This window comes from Fistularia commersonii, chromosome 17, assembly GCF_037954325.1.
Source record: "Fistularia commersonii isolate RoL2024-O1a breed Wild chromosome 17, RoL_Fcom_v1.0, whole genome shotgun sequence".
In the NCBI taxonomy this organism is placed as follows: Eukaryota; Metazoa; Chordata; class Actinopteri; order Syngnathiformes; family Fistulariidae; genus Fistularia; species Fistularia commersonii.
The window spans coordinates 2,107,140-2,127,666 of record NC_141300.1 but is presented as its reverse complement, the minus strand read 5'-3'; the positions used below and the strand labels follow the sequence as shown (position 1 = coordinate 2,127,666).

General features: G+C 52.7%; 2 protein-coding genes across 4 annotated transcripts; one reads left to right on the top strand and one right to left on the bottom strand.

Annotated features, from left to right (window-relative positions):
- Positions 1–714: 714 nt before the first annotated feature.
- Positions 715–10,858, bottom strand: kcnc1b (potassium voltage-gated channel, Shaw-related subfamily, member 1b). Of its 2 annotated transcripts, none has more exons than XM_086162866.1 (4): positions 9,885–10,856; positions 6,139–7,054; positions 4,538–4,711; positions 715–1,182 (listed from the first exon to the last, which is right to left on the bottom strand). In XM_086162866.1, the coding sequence occupies exons 1-4, from the start codon at positions 10,446–10,448 to the stop codon at positions 1,073–1,075; spliced, it is 1,764 nt and encodes a 587-aa protein (XP_086018992.1). In that variant the 5' UTR covers positions 10,449–10,856; the 3' UTR covers positions 715–1,072. The 2 variants fall into 2 exon arrangements, with proteins under 2 accessions (XP_086018992.1, XP_086018991.1); XM_086162865.1 differs by lacking the exon at positions 715–1,182 and adding an exon at positions 1,711–3,885 and having other exon boundaries at positions 9,885–10,858.
- LOC147224722 (CD81 antigen-like) lies at positions 10,117–17,524 on the top strand. 2 transcript variants are annotated; one of them, XM_086162894.1, is made up of 9 exons: positions 10,117–11,111; positions 11,731–11,996; positions 12,700–12,814; positions 15,740–15,837; positions 15,930–16,004; positions 16,100–16,213; positions 16,297–16,395; positions 16,470–16,553; positions 16,629–17,524. In XM_086162894.1, exons 2-9 carry the CDS (start codon positions 11,931–11,933, stop codon positions 16,689–16,691), a joined length of 714 nt encoding a protein of 237 aa, XP_086019020.1. In that variant the 5' UTR covers positions 10,117–11,111; positions 11,731–11,930; the 3' UTR covers positions 16,692–17,524. The 2 variants fall into 2 exon arrangements, with proteins under 2 accessions (XP_086019020.1, XP_086019021.1); XM_086162895.1 differs by lacking the exon at positions 10,117–11,111 and adding an exon at positions 11,284–11,394.
- The last annotated feature ends 3,003 nt before the right edge of the window (positions 17,525–20,527 follow it).

Here is a 20,527-nt window from a genome sequence, read left to right as displayed (position 1 = left end):
TCCGTTTTTATTTATGACTATTCACTGTACAAGCCTGATGGCATCGCTCAGGAAAGACACCACGACGAAGAAGAAGAAGAGGAAGAGGAAATCCCCAGACAGCCAATCAGAACCATCACTGAACACCTTCGACGAGGGGGGGGGGGGAAACCGGCCACAAAATCTTTTTAGAGAAAACACACACACATACGCGCACGCGTGCGCGCAGGTTTCTGGATGCCGGTGGATCCCGAATCCCCCCCTTCCACCTCCGGGCCGGTGTTTGGCAGTGTGTTTGCAGTTGTTCCTTGGAAAGTAGAAAAAGAACTTGGTCCTCGGGCTGCGTGTCCGCCATCGCTGACGCCCTCCTCCACCCCCCTCCTTCCCGCCGCCGAGCGCCGGCGTGACGCGTGGGATGGCGGGGGAGCACGCCGGTGTTTGCTGGAACGGGAGCTTGCAGAGGCACTTATCCCGAGTTGTGTGATGATGGCGGGGTATACTTCGTTAACACGCTACTATTTAGCTATATTTCATTTTTCAAGTATATGTGATGATCAATGAAGTGTATATTGGCGTGTGTGTGTGTGTGTGTGTGGGGGGGGGTGCGAAAGTCCTGTTTGGAGCAGACAAGTGACAGGGTGTTGCCGGTGTGTGTGTGTGTGTGTGTGTGTGTGTGTGTGTGTGTGTGAGGGTGGTGGCATGGGAAGAGGGGTGGTGATTAAGATTGATGCAACATTTTCTTTTTTTGTCTTAGTAAGTCCACTTTGAACAGAAGCACACAGATATCTGATGAGTCATCGGTACACACAACTCCAACACACACACACACACACACACACACACACACACACACACAGAAAGCGATATTTACAGCACACACTGTAAAGGGATAAAGGAAATAAACGGGCACAACAGCTTACGACACAGGAACAAGTCACAGATACTGAGCTATGTGAGGCCGTCGCCGCCGCCGCCTCCTTGGTGCTACATCTACGCTGAGTCTGCGGCGGACGGGTCTGCCGTCGTGGCGTCCGCCGCCGCGGCGCCCACGGACACACACCGGGGTCACACACAGAACACGCCTACAGCGCTATCAGGTGGGTGATGGGCCGTTATGGGTCATACACACAGTGGTCGGCACACCATGGTTCATAACACAAACTGACTGGGTCGGCGGTCTGCTCCGCTGCTGCCGCTGGGTCTCTACAAACACAACGACAAAAAAAAAACACAAAAAATAAACAGACACACACAGTAACAAAAAAAGAAATCATTACACGGGTCACGTCATCGGCGGTGGGTTTGACGGGGGGGGGGGGGGAGCCGCGGTGGAGGTCGGGCGCGCTCCCTCGGTTCCGGTCATGGTAAAAACCAGGTTTACCATGAGCTCCCATGCTGCAGCCAAGGCGCCAGACAAAGACGTGTTGTCTGTGTGCGGAGGTCTCACTCCCGACTCGGAAACATGCCCGGTCATGCTGCGGTAAGGAGGGGGGGGAGATTCGGCGTGATTCGCTTTCGCCAATCGGTCGCTTCTCATGCGTTGGTTAACGTCATGCTCTATTTTTTTTCGGGGGGGGGGATGATTCTCTTTGACCTTTCACCTTCAGGGGAGGGGATGGGAGGGTCAAACAGTGGCTGAACGTCCCAGCCGGCGGCGGCGGCGGGCGAGGAGGAGGGGGGGGGGCGGTAAATGTGTATGCATGTTGAAGAAAGACGGAGTCTAAGCGGTCGTTGAGTACAAAATTTATTTCATGCAAGGACTTGTATTTACATATTTGAATACTTTTCTGTTGCATAAATGGAAAATACATGCATTGACCCCCCCCCACCACCACCACCATCACCACCACCCACCCCTCCTCCCCTCCCCCACCCTGCTGCTGCTACTTCCTGTTTCCCTTCACCTCACGTGGATTGCATGAGCACATGATTCACCTGCACCCTTCACATCAAGTCTCCACAAGGTTTTTTAATTTTTTTTTTTTAACGTCCATTAAACACCACAAGAGAAGACATGACTTTTTTTTTTGTTTGTTTTTTCCTTTTTTTTTTTTAAGGGGTAAGGGGTGGGAGGGGGCGGACACCCAGAATCAGAAACAAACACATGGAGAACCGAAACAAACTCATGTGGCTGAAACTCGCGTCGTCTTGTTAAAGTGCCCTGAAAATTGTGCATAATTACGGGGTTGCCTTTTTTTTTTCTCCACACACACAATCACGCACGCGTATTTGTGTGTGTGTGTGTGTGTGTGTGTGTGTGAGACGGTAACAGTACGGACGCGTGGACTTTGAACTCGCCTGCTTTTGGTCCCCCCCCTTTAATAGAGACTTTGTGCTTTTTTTTTTTTTTTCCATGTAATCGTATAAAAAGGTTTGCGGAGGCGGCGTTTCTTCTTCTCATCCCTCTGAATCAGAGCGGTGTAGGAATAAAGCTCTTATTACAGTGTTATTACAGTGTTACGAGCGTGTAATAAATGGACGGATGCTACACCGGGAGCACTCGTGTTGTATCTGGTCAATTTATCATTTCTATACTTTGCCTCAGCGGGTACAAAAGGCACCGTTGTTTTTATTTTATTTCAATATATATCAATCGACGAGTCCTGCCTTGTTAGGCGTCGGAGCTGGGCGCTCACAACTACACGTGAATATAACCGTAGAAAAACTAGTTCATGCTTATAACAGCAGCAGTTGCCATGGTGACGGTCACACGATTTAATTTTTACTTTTTAATTTTTCAAAATTTGTCGTTTCCAGCGGGAGGCCCCCGGTCGAACGATCACGAAGAAAAATAAAGGTATGGATTTGGGGGGAAAGGCAAAGAGTGGCGGCTACATGAACACCTCTGCTGTGAGTCTCTTGTAAAGCTGTCTTTAGAAATGCATTTTTTTTTAAAAACAAAAAAAAAAACAAAAAAGAAAAAGATAGACATGAAGTGTTGGATGGAGGGGGGCGGGAGAAGGAAAAAGTTCTTACAGTTGCGACACAGTTAGCTTCTGGATGAACATTTTGTTTTTGTTTTTCTCATGCACTTCATGCAGATGCACAGTTTGTTTTTCTTCTGTTGACGTGATCGTCGGCGGCGTCACCGTCACCTCCACACCGCGTGCACTCCTTCTCTCCACCTTTTGTTTTTTTTTTTTTTATGTCTCGTCGGCGACTGTCTAACGACTTTGCGCTTAATTTTTTGTTTTGTTTTTTTTTTTAAAAAGAGGAGTTCCCTTAACAGCTGGCGACGGTGCGTCTCAGATGTGTCGCGATGTCCGGCGTTTTATCAGGAGGGGAGGGGGTCGGTTAGGGGTGGGGGGGGGGGGGGGGGGGTTGGCGGCGGCGGCGGCGAGCGGGTGGAGGAAAAAGAAGTAGGAGTTAGGTCTCATGAGAAGTTCTTCCGCAGAATCATTGAAAAAATATTGAAAAAAAAAATAGCAGATGGGATAGTATGAGAGATCGAAAGCGACAGGCGATGAGTAGAAAAAAAAAAAAAAAGAAGAAGAAGAAGGAGAAGAGCAGTGCTTCGCCTGCAACTCAGGTGACCCATGCCAATGTTCTCCGGCACATGACGGCGCACCCCAAGGAGAACGCTTGGGGTGCAGGAGGGTGAAGAACCGCAACGGTCCGGCTATTTTTTTTTCCCCCAGAAAATAAAGAAAATGAGGAAGCGGGAGTGTAAAAGAGCAAAGTTTGACAGGAGGGTGGAAGTGGGAGTGGGGGCGGGTGGGGTAAAGAGCGTGGGCCGGCCCCTCCGCCGTCTGCTACTCGTACCATGCTACATAATGGATGGGATGGGGGAATGCGAGTGCTGCATTAGACAGGGTGGGCTGCAGGGCAGGGCGGACACGGAGGACACTCCAGAGGCACCCCCGCTCATGCCAGACATGCTGTTAAGGCTCCAAGGCTTTTCGCAACCTTCGGTTGAAAGACAGAAAACGTTCTGAGAACACGCAATCCATCACAGGTATCCTCGCCATCGCCTGGCGCCTTCTTTCTCTCGCCCTTTCGCCCCCACCCACCATGCATCCAGGAAGTACGGCGGCATGCAGCGGGCGGTAGCGGGATGGCGGCGGAGCGGAAGCGGCGGCCCCGAATCCGAAAAAATCCAGCCTTTACTCCGCCGCCCGCCGCCGTGCCGTTAGCGCCACGTCCACCAACCCCCTACCCCCTCTCCCTCCCGCCATCCCTCCCTCCTCCTCCATGCACCGAAAGCAATGCACCTCGCGTCTTTTTAAATCCTCAAAAACACACATCCCGGGGGGTGCACGCGCACACACTAACACACACACACACACACACGCTCTAGATCATATAAATCTGGAAAATAGCTTCTCTGACTGGTAAGGGGGGGTTACATTATGCATGGTATCAAAAAATAGATTATGCAGGGACACTTATTGGTGATTGTGCTTGGCCTTAGCAGGACGACTGTGAGCATGTACAATCCCGAATGAGGGGTGGGGGTGCGGGGGGGGGGGGGGGGGGGGGGGTCTAGAAGAGGTCTATCGTTGTGTGTGTCCTGTCTAGCGTCTCACGGGGGGCTGTGATTGGTTGTTACTGTACGTACCCCTCCTCACTCGGCCCCCCGTGTGGTTGGGGCGCTCGGCCGTGGTGACCAGGAAGCAGGGGCGCTCCCGCTCGCCGGGGCTGAAGATCTCCTCCGGGGAGACGGCCTGGTCGATGTGCGGGCAGTCCTCGTTGGCCAGCGCCGCGTTGGCGGCCTCGCCGTTTAGCTTGGAGTCTTGGGGAGACCAATGGAGAGAGGCGGCGTTTGTACAAGTGTTTGTGTTTGCGCCGGCGTCCGCAACGTCAAACACCACCTCGGCGAAAGAGATGCAAAATCACGCTGAATCAATAGCCGCCCCGACCGTTTCTTTATTGTTTTTTTTGTTGTTTTTTTTTCTCTCTTTTCCGTTTCCTTTCTCGCTGCTTGAGAAACCCCTCCGTTTGATCCGCCGCCTGAATCACCGGCTGATTGGAGGCGTGGGAACCGACCGGCGGCGGGATGAGTCGGCGCCACGTCGGAATCCGCTGACGAAGGCCGCGTGAGATTTTCGCAGGGGGGGCCGGGTAGTAATGTCGGCACAATTACAGTGTAATTACCTCAAACTAAGGCTCATTTACTTCTTCTTATCTCGGATTAAGCCTTTTACATTTGCAAAACGCGCCGCGGGGTGTCAATGTCAATGACACTCGGGGAATGTATTATAATTATCATTATTTATTTTTATTTGTTTCAGTTAGATTTTTTTGATTTTTTTGATTTTTTGGGGGACAATTTTGCGGGGGAAACCCCTTCCTTTACGAGGACGGGAGTCACGGTGAACCTCGTTTGAGTGTTTGAATAAGGAGGAGAGGAAGGAGGGAGGGAGGGCACAGAGTAAAACTCCAGATCTTCATCCATCCATCCATCCATCCATCCATCATTCCGTATGAATGCATTATAATTATTATAATTCACTAAATGTTTTAAATACTTTTCTTCTTTTTTAGAATTAGTTTCATTCCATCCATTTGTCCATCCATCCATCTACCTGTCAATAATTCAGTCCATCTGTCCGTACAGCCATCTATCTATACATCTATCTATACATCCATTTATCGATCTATCAGTCTGTCTTTTGACTGATTAATTATATTGTTCTATATATCCATTCATCCTTATATCTTTCTATCCATCCATCCATTTATCTATCCGCCTGTCCAACCATCTATCCTTTTATCTATCTTTGTCTGTCCATCCGTCCACCCATTCATCAATCCATCCATCCATCCATCTCTGTCTGTATGCCATCTATCTATCTATTATTTAATTCATGAATTGATTGATTGACTGATTAATTATATTTTTATCCATCTTATCAAACCATCCATCCATCTATCCTTCTATCTATATTTCTATGTGTCCATCCATCCACTCTCTCATCCATCTATCTATCTATCTATCTATCTATCTATCTATCTATCTATCTATCTATCTATCTATCTATCTATCTATCTATCTATCCATCTATCCCTGCCATTATGTGCTATCTGCATCCACGCCGTAAGACACATGGATCAGCCGCATGCACCTGGTATAGAATAAAAGAATAACAAGGATAAAACCATAACAATGGCAAGGTGAGCGCCCACTTCCCGCCCGATCGTTTCCCGTCGCGGCCTTACCTTGGAACTTGATCTCGAACACGTCGTCGTGGGGGATGGGGCTCTGGCGCTGCGAGCTGATGCTGGACTTGCAGAAGTTGGGGGAGCCCGGCTGTGGCGCCCGCGGGATGTGCCTGTTCTTCTTCTTTGGTAGTTTCTGCTTCGCCATGGCCAGGGAGTAATACATTCCAAAGTTGTTGACGATGACAGGCACGGGCATGGCGATGGTGAGCACGCCGGCCAGGGCGCACAGGGCTCCTACCAGCATGCCCGAGGTGGTCTGAGGGTACATGTCCCCGTAGCCTAGCGTGGTCATGGTCACCACGGCCCACCAGAATCCGATGGGGATGTTCTTGAAGTACGTGTGCTCGCTGGCCCGGGGGTCGTTGGGGTTGGCGCCGATCCTCTCGGCGTAGTAAATCATGGTGGCGAAGATGAGGACGCCCAGCGCGAGGAAGATGATGAGGAGCAGGAACTCGTTGGTGCTGGCCCTAAGCGTGTGGCCCAGTACCCGCAGGCCCACGAAGTGGCGGGTGAGCTTGAAGATACGCAGGATCCTCACGAAGCGGACCACCCTCAGGAATCCCAGCACGTCTTTAGCTGCCTTGGAGGAGAGGCCGCTGAGGCCCACCTCCAGGTAGAAGGGCAGGATGGCCACGAAGTCGATGATGTTCAGAGTGTTCCGGATAAAGTCAAACTTGTTCGGGCAGAAAGTTATTCGCATCAGGAACTCGAAGGTGAACCACACCACGCACACGCCTTCGATGTAGGTGAGGTAGAGCGCCGTCTCGGTCTCCTGGTAGGTGCGCTCCACCGTGACGTTGTCCACGAGCTCCAGCTCGGTGCGGTTGATGATGGGGTTGAAGGCCTCGTGGGTCTCCAGACAGAAGGTGGTGATGGACACCAAGATAAAGAACAGCGACGCCAGAGCCACCCACTGGGCCGAGAGACAGCGGGGGACGGAGGAAAGGGAAGCAGAGAGGAGAATGAAGATAGGAATACAGGAGGTTATATCAAAAACTTGATGGCGTGGCAGCCATTTTTAGCTACGCGCCGCATCTCATCACTGAGGCAACGGCATCTGTTCCGACAGCGACAGCCACGCTAACGTGCTATCGCCCTCCCGCTCTCTCACCCTCTCCCTCTCTTTGTCCATTGAAGAGACGACCAATGAGCACTCGTTCATGCCCCTCCCTTCCCCCCCCCCCGCGTTGCGTCTCAAGGTCAACGCATCTCCAAGGGTGTGCAAAGTGTAGTGTACCCCCAGCCCCTCCCCGAGCCATTAGCATCTGCTAAATTTAGCCGCGCTCTTCGCTTCCGGTCGCGCCGCTACAGCGGGACTTTCCCTGTGCAAGGTCACGCCGGGCGGATCGGCCAACTCCCAAAGGGGCGATGGGGTTCTAGGAAGCCTACATGGTCCGGGACGGCGGCGGAGCGCCTCGTGGCGTATCGATCGGATCATCGCGTTTCATCACATTTAGACACAGATGTTTGTCACGGCTGCTTCGCGGATCCCCGCCGGGGAATTGACCGTAACCCGGCCCAGCTTTACACCACGTGGTTTCCTTCTCGGCGAGGTCAAGGTCAACGGGCCAGCTTCTTCTTTTACCGACACCGTTTACTCTGAGGTGGCGCTGTTGGCCGGAGTTCGCGTTTCAAAACATGGAATGGCCGAGGAGTGACCCTCCCTCCTCCTGCGCTGAGCGGCGGATGGAAAACAGACCCTCGTCGTAACATCTCATCACGGCCTCTTCATTGAATTGCCCCGAGGAAATCGCCGCTGATGATGGTCTGCTTTCCGTCCACGCCCGTGTGATTGAGCGGACAGAGGAGCCGGTTGGTATTCCGCCGGCAGACGGTGCGTCCTATCGGCGAGGTTGTCCATCTCACTTCCGCTGCACATCACCGTTTACCATGAAGCTCCTAGTGCCATGATAGAACATCATGCCAGGCGTTTGAAGGAAATATTTGGATGAAACTACGTGGTCGGGTCCTGCTAGAACAGTTTTGCTCCTCGCGCCTGTGCTCCCCTAGGAGGACCGAGAGGGCCCTGACGTGATCTGGGTCCACTGAGGACCAGCTCTTCTCCTCCTCACCCTGTTGTTGGTCTTCAGCCCCAGGGAGGCAGACAGTCAGGAAGAGAGCGAGTGTTTTGGAAGGGCGAGAAGGTCTGGAGGTTCAGGGTCAGGGACGGACACCTAGGGGGGGGAGGGGGGCTCTACTACAGCAGGTTCAGAGATGTTCTACCTGGAACTGCCCCTAAAATAGCAGATCCATCCTGGTGGAGCTCCAGCTGAGGGACGGTTGGTTCCCAGACTGAGGCCAAGGTCCCGTCGCCTCCTTCACGGATAGAAAGTAAATATCCCGAGAAACCCGATCGATCGGAAACCTGACCGATCGCCGGAGGGAGAAAAGAACCCTCCAATCGATGAATGCATTGATTCGGGGCGCTTCATCCGCCAGGAACTCGCTCCTCGTCACTTCTGCTCCGGCGGATTAAAGATCGACGCCACCGTCGGCGTGACGACGCCTCCGTCTCCGGAGCTACTCTGATGTCAATCAACCCCCCCCCCATGGAGAAGCTGCATCTCCTCTGGCAGTGACATGGAGCAAGGCGGCGAGCTGCTGCCGGGTGGAGAATCGAGACTCCTCATTGGCTGATTCACCCCCCCCCCCATGTGTCCACAGTGGATCCAGTCTGTAATTAACTCCCAGGCTCACTTCCAATTAATTTTCTCGCCAGCGAGGCTCTCCCTAACATCTGAGAAGGGCAAGCTTTTTCCCTCCACCTGCCAGGAGATGCGATTTGAAAAGGGTGTGTGTATGTATGCGTGTGTGTGTGTGTGTTTTTCACAGCACTGCAGCCAGAAGCATCAGAAGGGTGTGAAGTGGAGCCCGGACAGGTGGAGGAGCAGGAGCGTCTCCTCCTCCACCTCCCACCCGAATGGCTCTGGAGCTCCACCAAGCTGCCGCCGGTGCCAAACATCTGCTTCCATGCCACCAGAACCCCCGAGAAATATCTCAAGATGGTGGGAGCGACCCCCTCTGCCCCTCGGCCTTACAGCCGCCTGCTCACCATTGCCCAGGAGACCTTTTTAGGAGGGCAACGTCAAGGTCGTCAGAAGCTGCCCGAGCCTCCGAAAGACACCGCTCCTCCTTTCCCCCGTCGAGAACGGAGCCAACCCCACACAGCTTGCACCTCCTGAATCTTTTGCTGCCCTCGAACCTACTGCACCTCCTCGACTTCTGCACCCGCTCCCCTTACTGCACTTCTTGCACCTCCTGTCCCTTTTGCATCTCTTGCACCCCTTCACCTCTTGCGCCTTCTCCACCCCCTGCACTTCTTGCACCTCCCGTCCTTTTTGTGCCTTTTGCACCTCCTGCACCTGTTACATCTCTTGAACCCCTTCACCTCTAGCACCTTCTGCAGCCCCCTGTGCCTCTTGCACCCCTGAATTCCCTGCACCTGTTGCACCTCCCGTCCCTTTTGCATCTCTGGCACCCCTTCACCTCTTGCAGCTTCTGCGCCTCTTGCACTTGTCTCTTTTGCACCTTCTGCCCCTCCTGCACCTGTTACATCTCTTGCACCCCTTCGCCTCTTGCGCCTTCTGCACCCCCTGCACTTCTTGCACCTCCTTACCCTACTGCGCCTTCCGCACCTCCTGCAGAGGTTACACCAGTTACACATCTTGCACCCATGCATCTCTTGCATCTCCAGCCCCGACGCCTCACACCAGCGGTGGCCACGTGGACACGGTGAAACTCACCCTTGCATATTTGGACGAATAGGGGTCTTCAAAGAGGGCCCACACCCGCCTCTGCCAGCGGCTCCACAGGCTCCCGCTGCGGGCGTCGGAGGAGTCCCCCTGCGCCAACCTCCGCGTCATCTCGTCCGCCTCGTCCTCGCCGTGCTCCTGCTCCGGCTCGGGGTCGTCGCTGCCCAGGTCGAGCAGCCCGCCGCCGCCGAAGCTATCGAGGGCCTCCTCGGCCTCCCGGTGCTGGCGGTAGGTCATCCAGCAGCAGGGCTCCACATCGGTCTCGTCGATGCCCCAGAAGGCCAGCTCCTCCTCGTACAGCGGCCCGCAAACGTCCGCGGGGCAGTGCAGCTTACCTGTGCGGTAGTAGTTGAGGATGTGCGCGAAGACCCCCGGGTGGCGGTCGAAGAAGAACTCCTCGATCTTGGCGTCATAGTCGAAGTGGTTGGGCGCGTCGGGCTCGGCCAGCCAGGAGAGCCGCGTCCCGGGCAGCGTGCGCAGCGTGCTGCGGTACGTCTGGTGCCTGATGCCGCCCACGTTGATCACAATGCGATCCTTATCGTCGCTCAGGCCCATGTCGTCCTCCCCCCTCCCGCACCCCCTACCTAGGCGGTCCCCCAGTGCATGGCGAAGGCGCACCGCAAGGGCCGTGCGCGGCGGCGGTTACATAAGGCGGCTGCGCGCGGAAGCCACCTGTCGTCTCTCTCGGCGGGTCGCGGCGGAATCGGGGCGCTGGACGCGTCCGAGGCTACATCTCCACCCCAGCCTCCTCCGCCTCCTCCTGCGGAGTCGCGGAACCGCGCCGGTGGCGGCGGAGATCGAGATTCCCCAAAAACGATGGCAGCCAATGGCGGCGCGTCGGGAACGGACGTCACATCGTCGGTAAATCCAAGATGTCGAGGTTTGGCTTGTTTTTTTTTTTTTTGTTTTGTTTTTAAGGAGACGCTCCGGTCCGTTCTTCTTCTTCTTCTTCTTCTTCTTCTTCTTCTTCGTCTCCTCTTCCTCCTCCACGCATCACCGCTCCCGCACCTCCGGCTCCCCGGTGCTCCCGCGTCTGGAGCCGGTTCGTGACTTTGACAAGGTGACTGCGGAGGTGCGGACCCCCTCCCTCCACCTCCACCTCCACCTCCACCCACCAGCAGCACCGGCGGACCCCCACCTCCGTGAGAACCTCCTCCGCGGCGGCTCTCCTTTGTCTGGACGCTCCGTGCACGCTGCTCCGGCGCGCTTGTGTTGACGGTCAGTAACAGCCCGGGAGAAGGGGGAGTGCGGGGGGGGGGGGTGCTTCCTGTGCTCGATTATCGCGGGTGGGTGTGGAGGTGTGTGTGTGTGTGGGGGGGGGGTGGAGTTCACCGCTTATTATCACGGTACTACTATTTCCCGTTGAGGGTGGGTGGGTTGGGGGTGTGGGTGGGGAGACGCCCCGTGAACGGAAACGTGACGTGCACGCTTCAAACTTCACGACCGCGTCCGGGATGCGATCGACCGGTGGACTCCCACACCGCATGTTGGTAATAGCATGGTACGATGCTGTTATTACACTGTTATTACACCGTTGTTACACCGTTATAACAGATGCTTAATCTTGGTTTTGCAGCTTCTGGCGTGCATGAGGAGTACGTGCCTTTTAAAGTTTTCGTTTTATTTTTTTATTAGGAAAAAAAAAAAACATCCATCCGAGTGTGTCTCGGATGTGTCCATCTGGCCAGCAGATGGCGCCATTGGCCTCGACAGGAGGGAAAGTTGGTGGGTCAGAAGTAACTTCAGCCCACCGATATGGTTTTCTCACACACTCTTTCATTTCTCTCTTTCCTTTCCTTCCTTCCTTCCTTTCTTCCTTCCTTCCTCCCCCCTGCAGATGGAGACCTCCTCGCCGTCACCTCTCCGTCCTGGTGGGCAGTTCCCCGTCTCGGTTTTCACTCCCGATTATAAAGGAGGAGTCTGCGTCTCGCAAACCCCCAAACCGGCAGCAGCGGCAGCGGCGGCAGCAGCTCCGAGCCTCCAGCAGAGACTTCTCCTTCTCGGACGTCGGCGAGGCCACAAGACGAGGCGACCAAGATGGCGGTGACGGGCTGCACCACGTGCATCAAGTACATGCTGTTCTTCTTCAACTTCATTTTCTGGGTGAGTCATCTGGAGCGGGTTCTCAGCTCAGGCTAATCCATTAATGATGAGGACGGCGCTCGCTTCCCGTCGCCGTGGGTTTACTTTCTGCCCGGCCGAGCAGCGGTGCAAGGGAGCGGATGGGGAACGGGGGGCGGTCTGACACCTAGAAACGAGACCTCGGACCCGACGGCGCTGACGGTCGCATCGGTCGGACGTTCCCGCACGACGTCCGTCGGGTGTTTTCTCACCGCGGCTCTTTTTTTAGATCGGTCACATCCTGGCCGGGCGCTACGGCAGCGACCCGAAGCCGTCACCGCTGCATGCCATTCGTCATGTGGAGGGTTCCTGCCTTCCTGTTTCTGGGTAAAACAATGGAACGCCGGCCTTCTCTCAGATGCATCTGTAGCGTAAACAGTGACATGAAGACGGAAGGCGGCCGAGGTGCGACCGGGTCGGGAGGTGGGAGGTGGCCTGACAGGAACCACGTCTGGTTTGTCTGAGGGTTTTCTGTAAGGGAGGAGGGGGGCTACGTTCTGGAGTGGGTCCTGCCAGGGCACGGAGTGGGCCGGGGGTCGACGGGGTGTCAGGATGTCCTCTCGCTTGCTCTAAGTGGAGGTTGTCCGTCGAGGAGTGTGTTGTATTTGACCCCCCCCCCCTCCTCCTTGGGCGCCTTCTGTGTAAAGCCAAGGTCGTAATTACACCCTTTCTGGTCTCTGGACAGTTGGCCGGAGGTGTGATCCTGGGAGTGGCCCTGTGGCTCCGCCATGACACCCAGACAAGCAACCTTCTCATCCTGCAGTTCGAGGGCCAGCAGGCGCCGGGCACCTTCTACATCAGTGAGTACTCGCCGGCTTGTGATCTTCAAACCCTTTTGGGGTGAGTGGTCCTGAGGTCCTGGTCCTCTACAGGGTTGGTTGTGAACTCTTCTAACACCAACTCAGAAGGAGAGTGGACCCCTGCAGGGGATTCACTTATTCATCCCTTGAACCTGCACAGTCATCATCTCAGATCCCTGACTATTTCCTGGAGAGCACACATCCTGCTTTCCCTTCCTCCCTACACTCGCTTCTTCTCCTTCTTCTTCTTCTTCTTCTCTCAGGAAGCTCACATCCCAGGACCCTTGTGAGCATGTTCACGTACCCCTCTGAGGGAAAACCCCCCCCCAAGCCTGTCGGTGTTCCCTGTCGCCCGGGGCGTGTCCGCGCCTCGAAACGGTTTTGGCGTCCCGCCGACCCGCAGGTTGGCTCGGGAACAGCCGGCAGACCGCGGCGTTCGGCAGGGCTCAGAGGTCCAGGTCCGGGTTTGTTGTGGCACGGAGCTCCTGCGAGGCCATTCATTAAGGGCCGGGCTCCCGCGCCCCCCCGTACTTACCCCTCGCTAAGTATATGGCGAGGCTACGCAGCCGGGCTTTTTATAGCAGGCGGGCTGATTTTAAAAGGCGGAGGCCCACCCAGGCGAGATCAAGGGAGCGCTTCTTTTCTCCAACCTCCACCCCTTCCTCCGCCCCGCGAACACACGCCCTTGCATCGTTCCGAAAAACCCGACATCTGCGCGTCGTCCCGCAAATTAGAGTCCCGGGTGGATGTTTTTAGCGCGCTGGCATGCGGAGGTGGTGTTTATGTCGGGCTGAAAATACACGCGCCCGCCTAGCCCTGAACCGGCGCCCGGGCCCATCTGGACCGGAGACGGGGCGCCGCCACCGCCGCCTGCACGGGACGTTTTCAACCGGAGACCCCGGGCGCCATTTGGGGGAACCAGGGTCCCCGCGGTCTGGAGGGAAAGGGCATTAAGTATTTTCGCTCGCCTCGGGACACTAGCCTAACTCCACGGCCCCGCGCAAAACTGTTTGACCCGACATCGTCCCTTTCATTCATTCATTCATTCATTCAGTCATTTGCGGCGTCAGGGTTGGCGAGTACGGAGCCGGCTGTGATTGGCCGAGAAGTGGGGTCAACCCTTGGGTCACTCCGTTACATCGCATCCACATACGACCATTCACCCTCTAGGCCGGGGCTGTCAAACTCATTTTGGTCCGGGGGCCGCGTACAATCTAATTTGATGTCGAGGGAGCCGGACTTGTAAAATCATAGCGCAAGTAACACTAAGTCCAAATTTTTCCTTTTTTTTTTTTAGCGCAAAGGAGAACAGGTACATTATAAAAATCTTTCCATGTGATGAACTGCTCCTTTAAAAAAAACAGATTCGCAGAGATTCATGTAGAAAAGTAAGTGGAATTTTAAGAGCACTATGCCTTGTTTCTGTCTTCTCAATTCTCAGTGCATTTTATTGTATTTCTCCCCAAGCATGCAAGTTTCCTATCAAACCTTTCACTCCATGTTCACTTTTCTCTTTTTTTAACAATGACATTTTTGCTGATGAGGACGTCGGGTCCGACGGAAAAGCAGGTACATCTCTAACGATGAGTAAATATGTTATTTACAGACTCGGAAGCCGCATCGCTGCCATCTGCCGTACATTTGACACCCCTGCTTTAGGATCTCCAATGAACCTCCTGCATGGGTTCCCCGAGGAACCCCACGGGGAGAACATGGAGACTCCACACAGAAAGGAACCCCTGAGGGACCTTCTTGCTGTGAGATGGAGGTTCAAACCGCTGCTCCACCGAGTCGCCCCTCTTTGTATATAAAGCTTTTTTCTGTTCATCTCCACGGCGCCGCCTCGCTCCAAGTCTTCCTCGATAATTGTTAACCATTTTCTCTGGCTCCGCCCCCTGCTGCCGAAAGAGCTGGGCGACCGAACACAAGAGCCTTCGCCGCTCAACCGAGAAATAACCGAACTTCCCCCCCCTGACGGGATGAGATCGCCCGCCTCCCTTTGAGTCCCTCCGGCCTTTTCAAAAAAAAAAAAAAAAAGCTCAAGCAGCGTTGTCATGGCGATGCAAAGGGGCGAGGGTAATGTCTGGGTCGTCACGGAGCCCGGCAGACACTGCTCGCCGGGGCGAAAACAACAAAAAAAAGGAAAAAAAAAAGGGTGGGGTGACAGACAGAAACGTCTCTGTCTGGTGTTTTTAGAGGAGTCAGGGTGCATTAGTGTGTGTGTGTGTGTGTGTGTGTGTGCGTGTGTGTGTGCATTCCAGGCAGAAACCGAAAACATGATGAGATGAAAACTTTTTTCACTTTGTGAATTTCACTGACGCGGGTTTTTTTATTTTTTCAATCCTGAGTCACATGACCCCGCGGCCTCTGACCTCTGACCCCTGACCTCAGCTGCCCTGGTCTTTTCCTGCACTCCATCACACAGGAGACAAGCCAAACTCCCAAATCACGTTTTCTCTCCGTCAGTATATCCACTCAAATCCTGCACACGCTTGTGTGTGTGTGTGTGTGTGTCTGTGTGTGTGTGTGTGTGCATATTTATAAGTTTACCATGCTACCAGGTTTTTCTGACCTCGATGCTCTACTCCCTCCTCCTCCCCCTCCTTCCTTCCTTCCTCACCCTCTACCCTCCACCCTCCAGCCTGGTTTGCATACTTCTGTAGCTGTATGTGTGTGTGTGTATGGCGGAGTGGGGGTGACCCCCCACACCACCACATACACACACACACACACATACACACACACACACAATAAGTACTTTACTTTGGAGTAAACAAAGTATCTTTAGACTCCCGCCCCCCCTTTCGGCCACAACCTGGCTTAAATCCGACAAATTACGCGACTTCCTCGGGAAGGATAATAAAGGTCAAAGGTCAAATGCTGCCTCCTGGTGGCGGCCTCGTCACCGCTCTCCTGTGTCGGCAGGTGTGTACATCCTGATCGCCGTAGGAGCCGTGATGATGCTGGTGGGGTTCCTCGGTTGCTACGGCGCCATCCAGGAATCCCAGTGTCTCCTGGGGACGGTGAGTGTCGCCGCGGCAACCGTGCTTTTTGGTTGTTTCTTTTGTTTTTTTTCGGGTGACGCTAATCCCCTGGGTTCTGCCTCGACCCACAGTTCTTCTTCTTCCTGGTGATCCTCTTCGCCTGCGAGGTGGCCGCCGCCATCTGGGGCTTCATGAACAGGGACACGGTGAGCACACACACACACACACACACACACACACACACACACACACACACGGGGACATACGTGGCTTTCGCATTAACCCCCCCGCCTGCCTGCAGATCTCCAAAGAGCTGATCAACTTCTACGACTCGGCCTACATCAAGGCGGTGGACATCTCCGGCTCTCCCAGTAAGGATGCCGCCATTAAGGTGCTGGACGTGTTCCACAACACGGTGAGGACACACAACAAACACCCACACACACACACACACACACACATGCAGGGTTGTAAATTCAACTGGCTTCTCCTCCACAGTTGGACTGTTGCGGCAAAGGAGACGACACGGCGCTCTTCAAGCAGGTGGTCAGCACGCTATGCCCCCGGAAGTCCCCTGAGGACTTCCTCAAGTCTCAGGTACCTCCAAGCGTCGGGAGAACTTCGCAGAAGATACCCGTCTCTGTCTGACTCCTCCTCCTCCTCCTCCTCAGAGCTGCCACGACAAGCTGATCGAGCTCTTCTCGGAGAAGCTCTACCTGATCGGCCTGGCCGCCCTGGTGGTCGCCGTCATCATGGTGAGCCCCCCGACAACCTCCACAACCGCCGTCCACGACAAAAACACACAAAAACGCCCTTCTCCTCCCGTGCAGATCTTCGAGATGATCTTCACCATGGTCCTCTGCTGCGGGATCCGCAACAGCCCACCGGTCTGAGGTGGGGGCGGAGCCTCGCCCGCCACCGCCACCGCCGCCACAGATCCACCCCTTTGCTCTTCTTGTTAGGAATTTACCCTCCCCTGCTTATATTCCTCTGCCATCTTTGCCCCCCCCACCCCCCCCCCCCACCCCCAGGAAGGTGTTTATTTATGGTGGGACACTCGGACCTTCTCCGCTGCAGCTCGCTGTGAGATGTCTCATCGGATTACGCCGTTAATCCGGTGTTTGTTTTATGTATAAATTGTATATATTCAGCTCTTGTGTTAACAACAGGAGTGCCCCCGACCCCCCCACCGTGTGTGCCAGTATTATATAACTTAAGCGGCAGGGTTTCCTCGTTCACTCACTGCCTTCAGGTTGTCCTTGTTGGCTCTTTGTGTGTTTGTGTATGTGTGTGTGTTTTCCTTCATTCGAGTGTGTAAGAACACCCCGACCCCCCCGGACCCTCCTCATCCTCATCCATAATACTATAAATATCAATCATGGCAGCCTGGGTTCTCTCCACGTTCTCCTGTCTGGGTCCTCTCCATGTCTTCCTCCGTCAGCAGGTTCAGTAAAACCCTCAAACATCCACTATGACAGGTTGAACGGCGGCGCGTAGCTGACGCTCGGCCCTGCGGTTGACAGGTGACCCTTCCGGGTTGAGACCGCCCTTCGCCCAATCACATCAGGGCACAGCCGGACACAGGATAATAAGCTACAAATGATTGAATATCAGTAACTGTGTCTTTCTGTGGAACGGCTCCCATGTTCCTCCCCTTCTTCTCTATTTCCTGGTTTAAAGTTTTCTAAATGCCCCCAAATAAAAAGGACCAGTCGGGGAAATAAGAGTCGCTGTTTTCTCCTTTTTTCCTGTTATCTCTTCCCTCCTTTTCCACCTTCAGGAAACAGGAAGCACATTTCACCGGCCTTGGACAGAAACTGCGGCCTGTCAGCACCAACCAATGTGGCCGGTGCGCGTGCACGTCGGCTGGCGCAAATGCATTACACTACATTACATTACATTACATCACATTGCATTTTGCAGACGCTTTTATCCAAAGCGACTTACAATAGAGGACATAAGGACTGCAAATACACTTGCAAATACACGATGCACAGGAAATATACAGAACAGTAAGCTTGGGTTAGTGAGTTGTGGTTTTTTTTTTTTTTTTGACAAAGACATAAGAATAAGAATAAGAATAAGAACAACTTTATTAATCCCGAAGGAAATTGCAGTGCCAGAGTTACAGAAAATATAACAGTAATAAATCATAAAAGAAAGGCAGAATTAGAAATAAAAATAAACTATAAACTATAAAGTGTTTCAGTGAATCTATAAAGTGTCTTAGTAAGCAGTGATAAAACTATAAGTGTCTTAGTAATACTCAAACGTACACACACACACACACACACACACTGCATAGCCTAACTTGCTGTCTAACCTGATCTGGGGCATCATTTCAAATGCACATGCGCAACAGCGCCAGCTGTGATTATTATTGATTTATTTATTTATTGACCGGACCATTTCATGATTATTATTATCGTCATTATTATTATTATTATCATTATTAAAGTTGTTTATTCTAATACAGGACGTGACATAACAATGACATTATGACGTTCCATTTTCCAATCTGCGTCACTTCCGGGTCGTTTCTTGTTTTTTTTTCTTATTTAAATTTTTTCATTAACGAATATGTAATATAATAAATATATACACACAACAATTCTTAGGCAGGGGTAACACAAATATATGTAAATATATAAAACAATCAAAAAGTGACGCGGGGTGATTTAGTTTAAATTGAATTGTGAATCGTGTTTTTGACGTCACATCCGGGATGTGTTTTTTTTTAAAAACGTCTCATCGTCCCGACTGTCCAAGATGTTAAATAGAGCGGTCTGCGCATGCGTTGCGGTCCTCCCACGTTTGTTCCTCGTGTGTTTTTTTTCGCTTGTTCTTCGTGTTCTTTACATGCGTCCCGCATTCCTGCGGTGGCGGGAAACCGCGGGGAAACGTCAGCCCGTGGCTGGAACACACATGGCGGCCTCGTCGAACCCGTCCGACTCCACCCGTGGGATGACGCATCGTCACGAATGCGCAAACACACACACACACACACACACACACACACACACCTGTGTGTTACCCCGCCCCCGGGACAGGGGGGGTTGGTTGCGGTGTGTGACGAAACCACAGCTCACCTGATGTTACCACAGAAGTGAGAGAGAGAGAGAGAGAGAGTGAGATAGTGAGTGAGTGTGTGTTTGTGTGTTCGTGTGTGTTTTGGGTGCAGTTCCGTCTCCGGCCAGCAGAGGGCGCACTGCAACCTGAACCTCCACAGTGGACGAGGATCAACAAGCCAACCCTGAAGAACCAATCTTCATGTCTACATCTGGTGTTTCCAGCATGGTGGTGGTGGTGGCATTTTCAGCGAATTTAAGAGGAAATAAGCATAACCAACCTCGCCCTCAAACCACAATCTCCAACGGAGGGGCCAGATCTGAAGACTCCTGGTGGAGGAGTCCATTCCGATCCCTGCGAGATGCTTCAGAATCTCTCGGGTCTGAGAAGACATCAGACGGTCTGGTCTGGGACATCCCAAAACCCCACGCTGGTCACGTGACCATCTGTCAAGTCAAATTGTGTTACTGGGCGGGTGTTCATTCACTTTTACCTTCACCATTAAAAGGTGTGTCTCTGTATCAGAAGGATAATAAAAATGATTGGTTTATTTCTTATGCCTCTCATAATGAACTAACTTGAATTAAGTTTCATTGAGTAATAATGCTGGACTGTGTGTGTGTGTGCACTGAACATGAATATGCCATGCTATTCATTGTGAGAGGAGTGAAAAAATAAATCATTTGTATTATCTTTCTGACAGGGAATGTCTAAACACGCACACACCGATGTCCAGATTTTGTCCCATCGCCACTCCCCTTTTCCTGCTTGGAAAGCTGCACCTGCGGCATCTTGATGGTGTCTGCACGGAGGCCGGTTGCCGGGCAACCCTTCGGCGACCCTGGGAACTTTGTCCTCGCCGTTCAAAAAAAACCCTTTGTGTGCATTAACCTTGAAAATAAGCACAATAAAAGCCAGTTTGCATGGACGGTTCACAAGAAGATACGTCTACGGCTGCGAGTCGACCTGGATGCATTACGGCAGGGGTTTTAAATTCATTTTCACCGCGGGCCACGTCAGCATCATGGTTGCCCTCAAAGGCCCACATGGAACAGTACCAGTATAAATGTAACTACATGTAATTTAAATTAAATGTAACAACACCTTATTGTTAAATAACTCTGAATTTATCACTCATTTAAATTCAAAATTTTATATATGTAATTGCATAGATGTAGAAAAAAATATTTGTATTAGTTGCTCTGTCACAAAGCCAGCTTTCGCCGCTGCAGCATTTTTGGATGTGGCTTTCTTGAACACATTCTGCCACCATTGTAGTTTGGCTTTTAATTCTTGGACAATTTGTTGTTTTTCTGGAAGGCTAACTTTAGCATACTTAGCTCCGTGTTTGGTGTCAAAATGCCAGTGTAGATTGTACTCTTTGACAAGCAACACTGCCTCATAACGCAAAGGACACATTGCTTTTTCTCCTCGAAACACAAACATGTATTGGCCTTCCCATCTTTCTCGAAAAAGCCCTCCATGTGCATCAACTTTTCTCTTCCTGGGCAGTTTGGGATCATTTCTATTTCTCAATACCACTTGTTGAAAACCGCGTTGATGGGAATGTCATCACTTTGCGGGTAAAAGGACTGGCATGAATTGTAGTTTGTGGTCGATGCACGCATTTGACTTCATTTTGAGACAATCAGACCTTTTA

Excerpts from the sequence above, each read along its gene's own strand:
- kcnc1b (XM_086162865.1), bottom strand. The coding sequence starts at position 10,448 with ATGGGCCTGAGCGACGATAAGGATCGCATTGTGATCAACGTGGGCGGC. Across the intron at positions 7,055-9,884 it reads ATTCGTCCAAATATGCAAGG|TGGGTGGCTCTGGCGTCGCT; the intron begins GTGAGTTTCACC and ends CTCTCGGCCCAG. Across the intron at positions 3,886-4,537 it reads GGGGGGCCGAGTGAGGAGGG|GTTGCGAAAAGCCTTGGAGC; the intron begins GTACGTACAGTA and ends TTTCAACCGAAG.
- LOC147224722 (XM_086162894.1), top strand. The coding sequence starts at position 11,931 with ATGGCGGTGACGGGCTGCACCACGTGCATCAAGTACATGCTGTTCTTC. Across the intron at positions 16,005-16,099 it reads GCTTCATGAACAGGGACACG|ATCTCCAAAGAGCTGATCAA; the intron begins GTGAGCACACAC and ends GCCTGCCTGCAG. Across the intron at positions 16,214-16,296 it reads TGGACGTGTTCCACAACACG|TTGGACTGTTGCGGCAAAGG; the intron begins GTGAGGACACAC and ends TCTCCTCCACAG.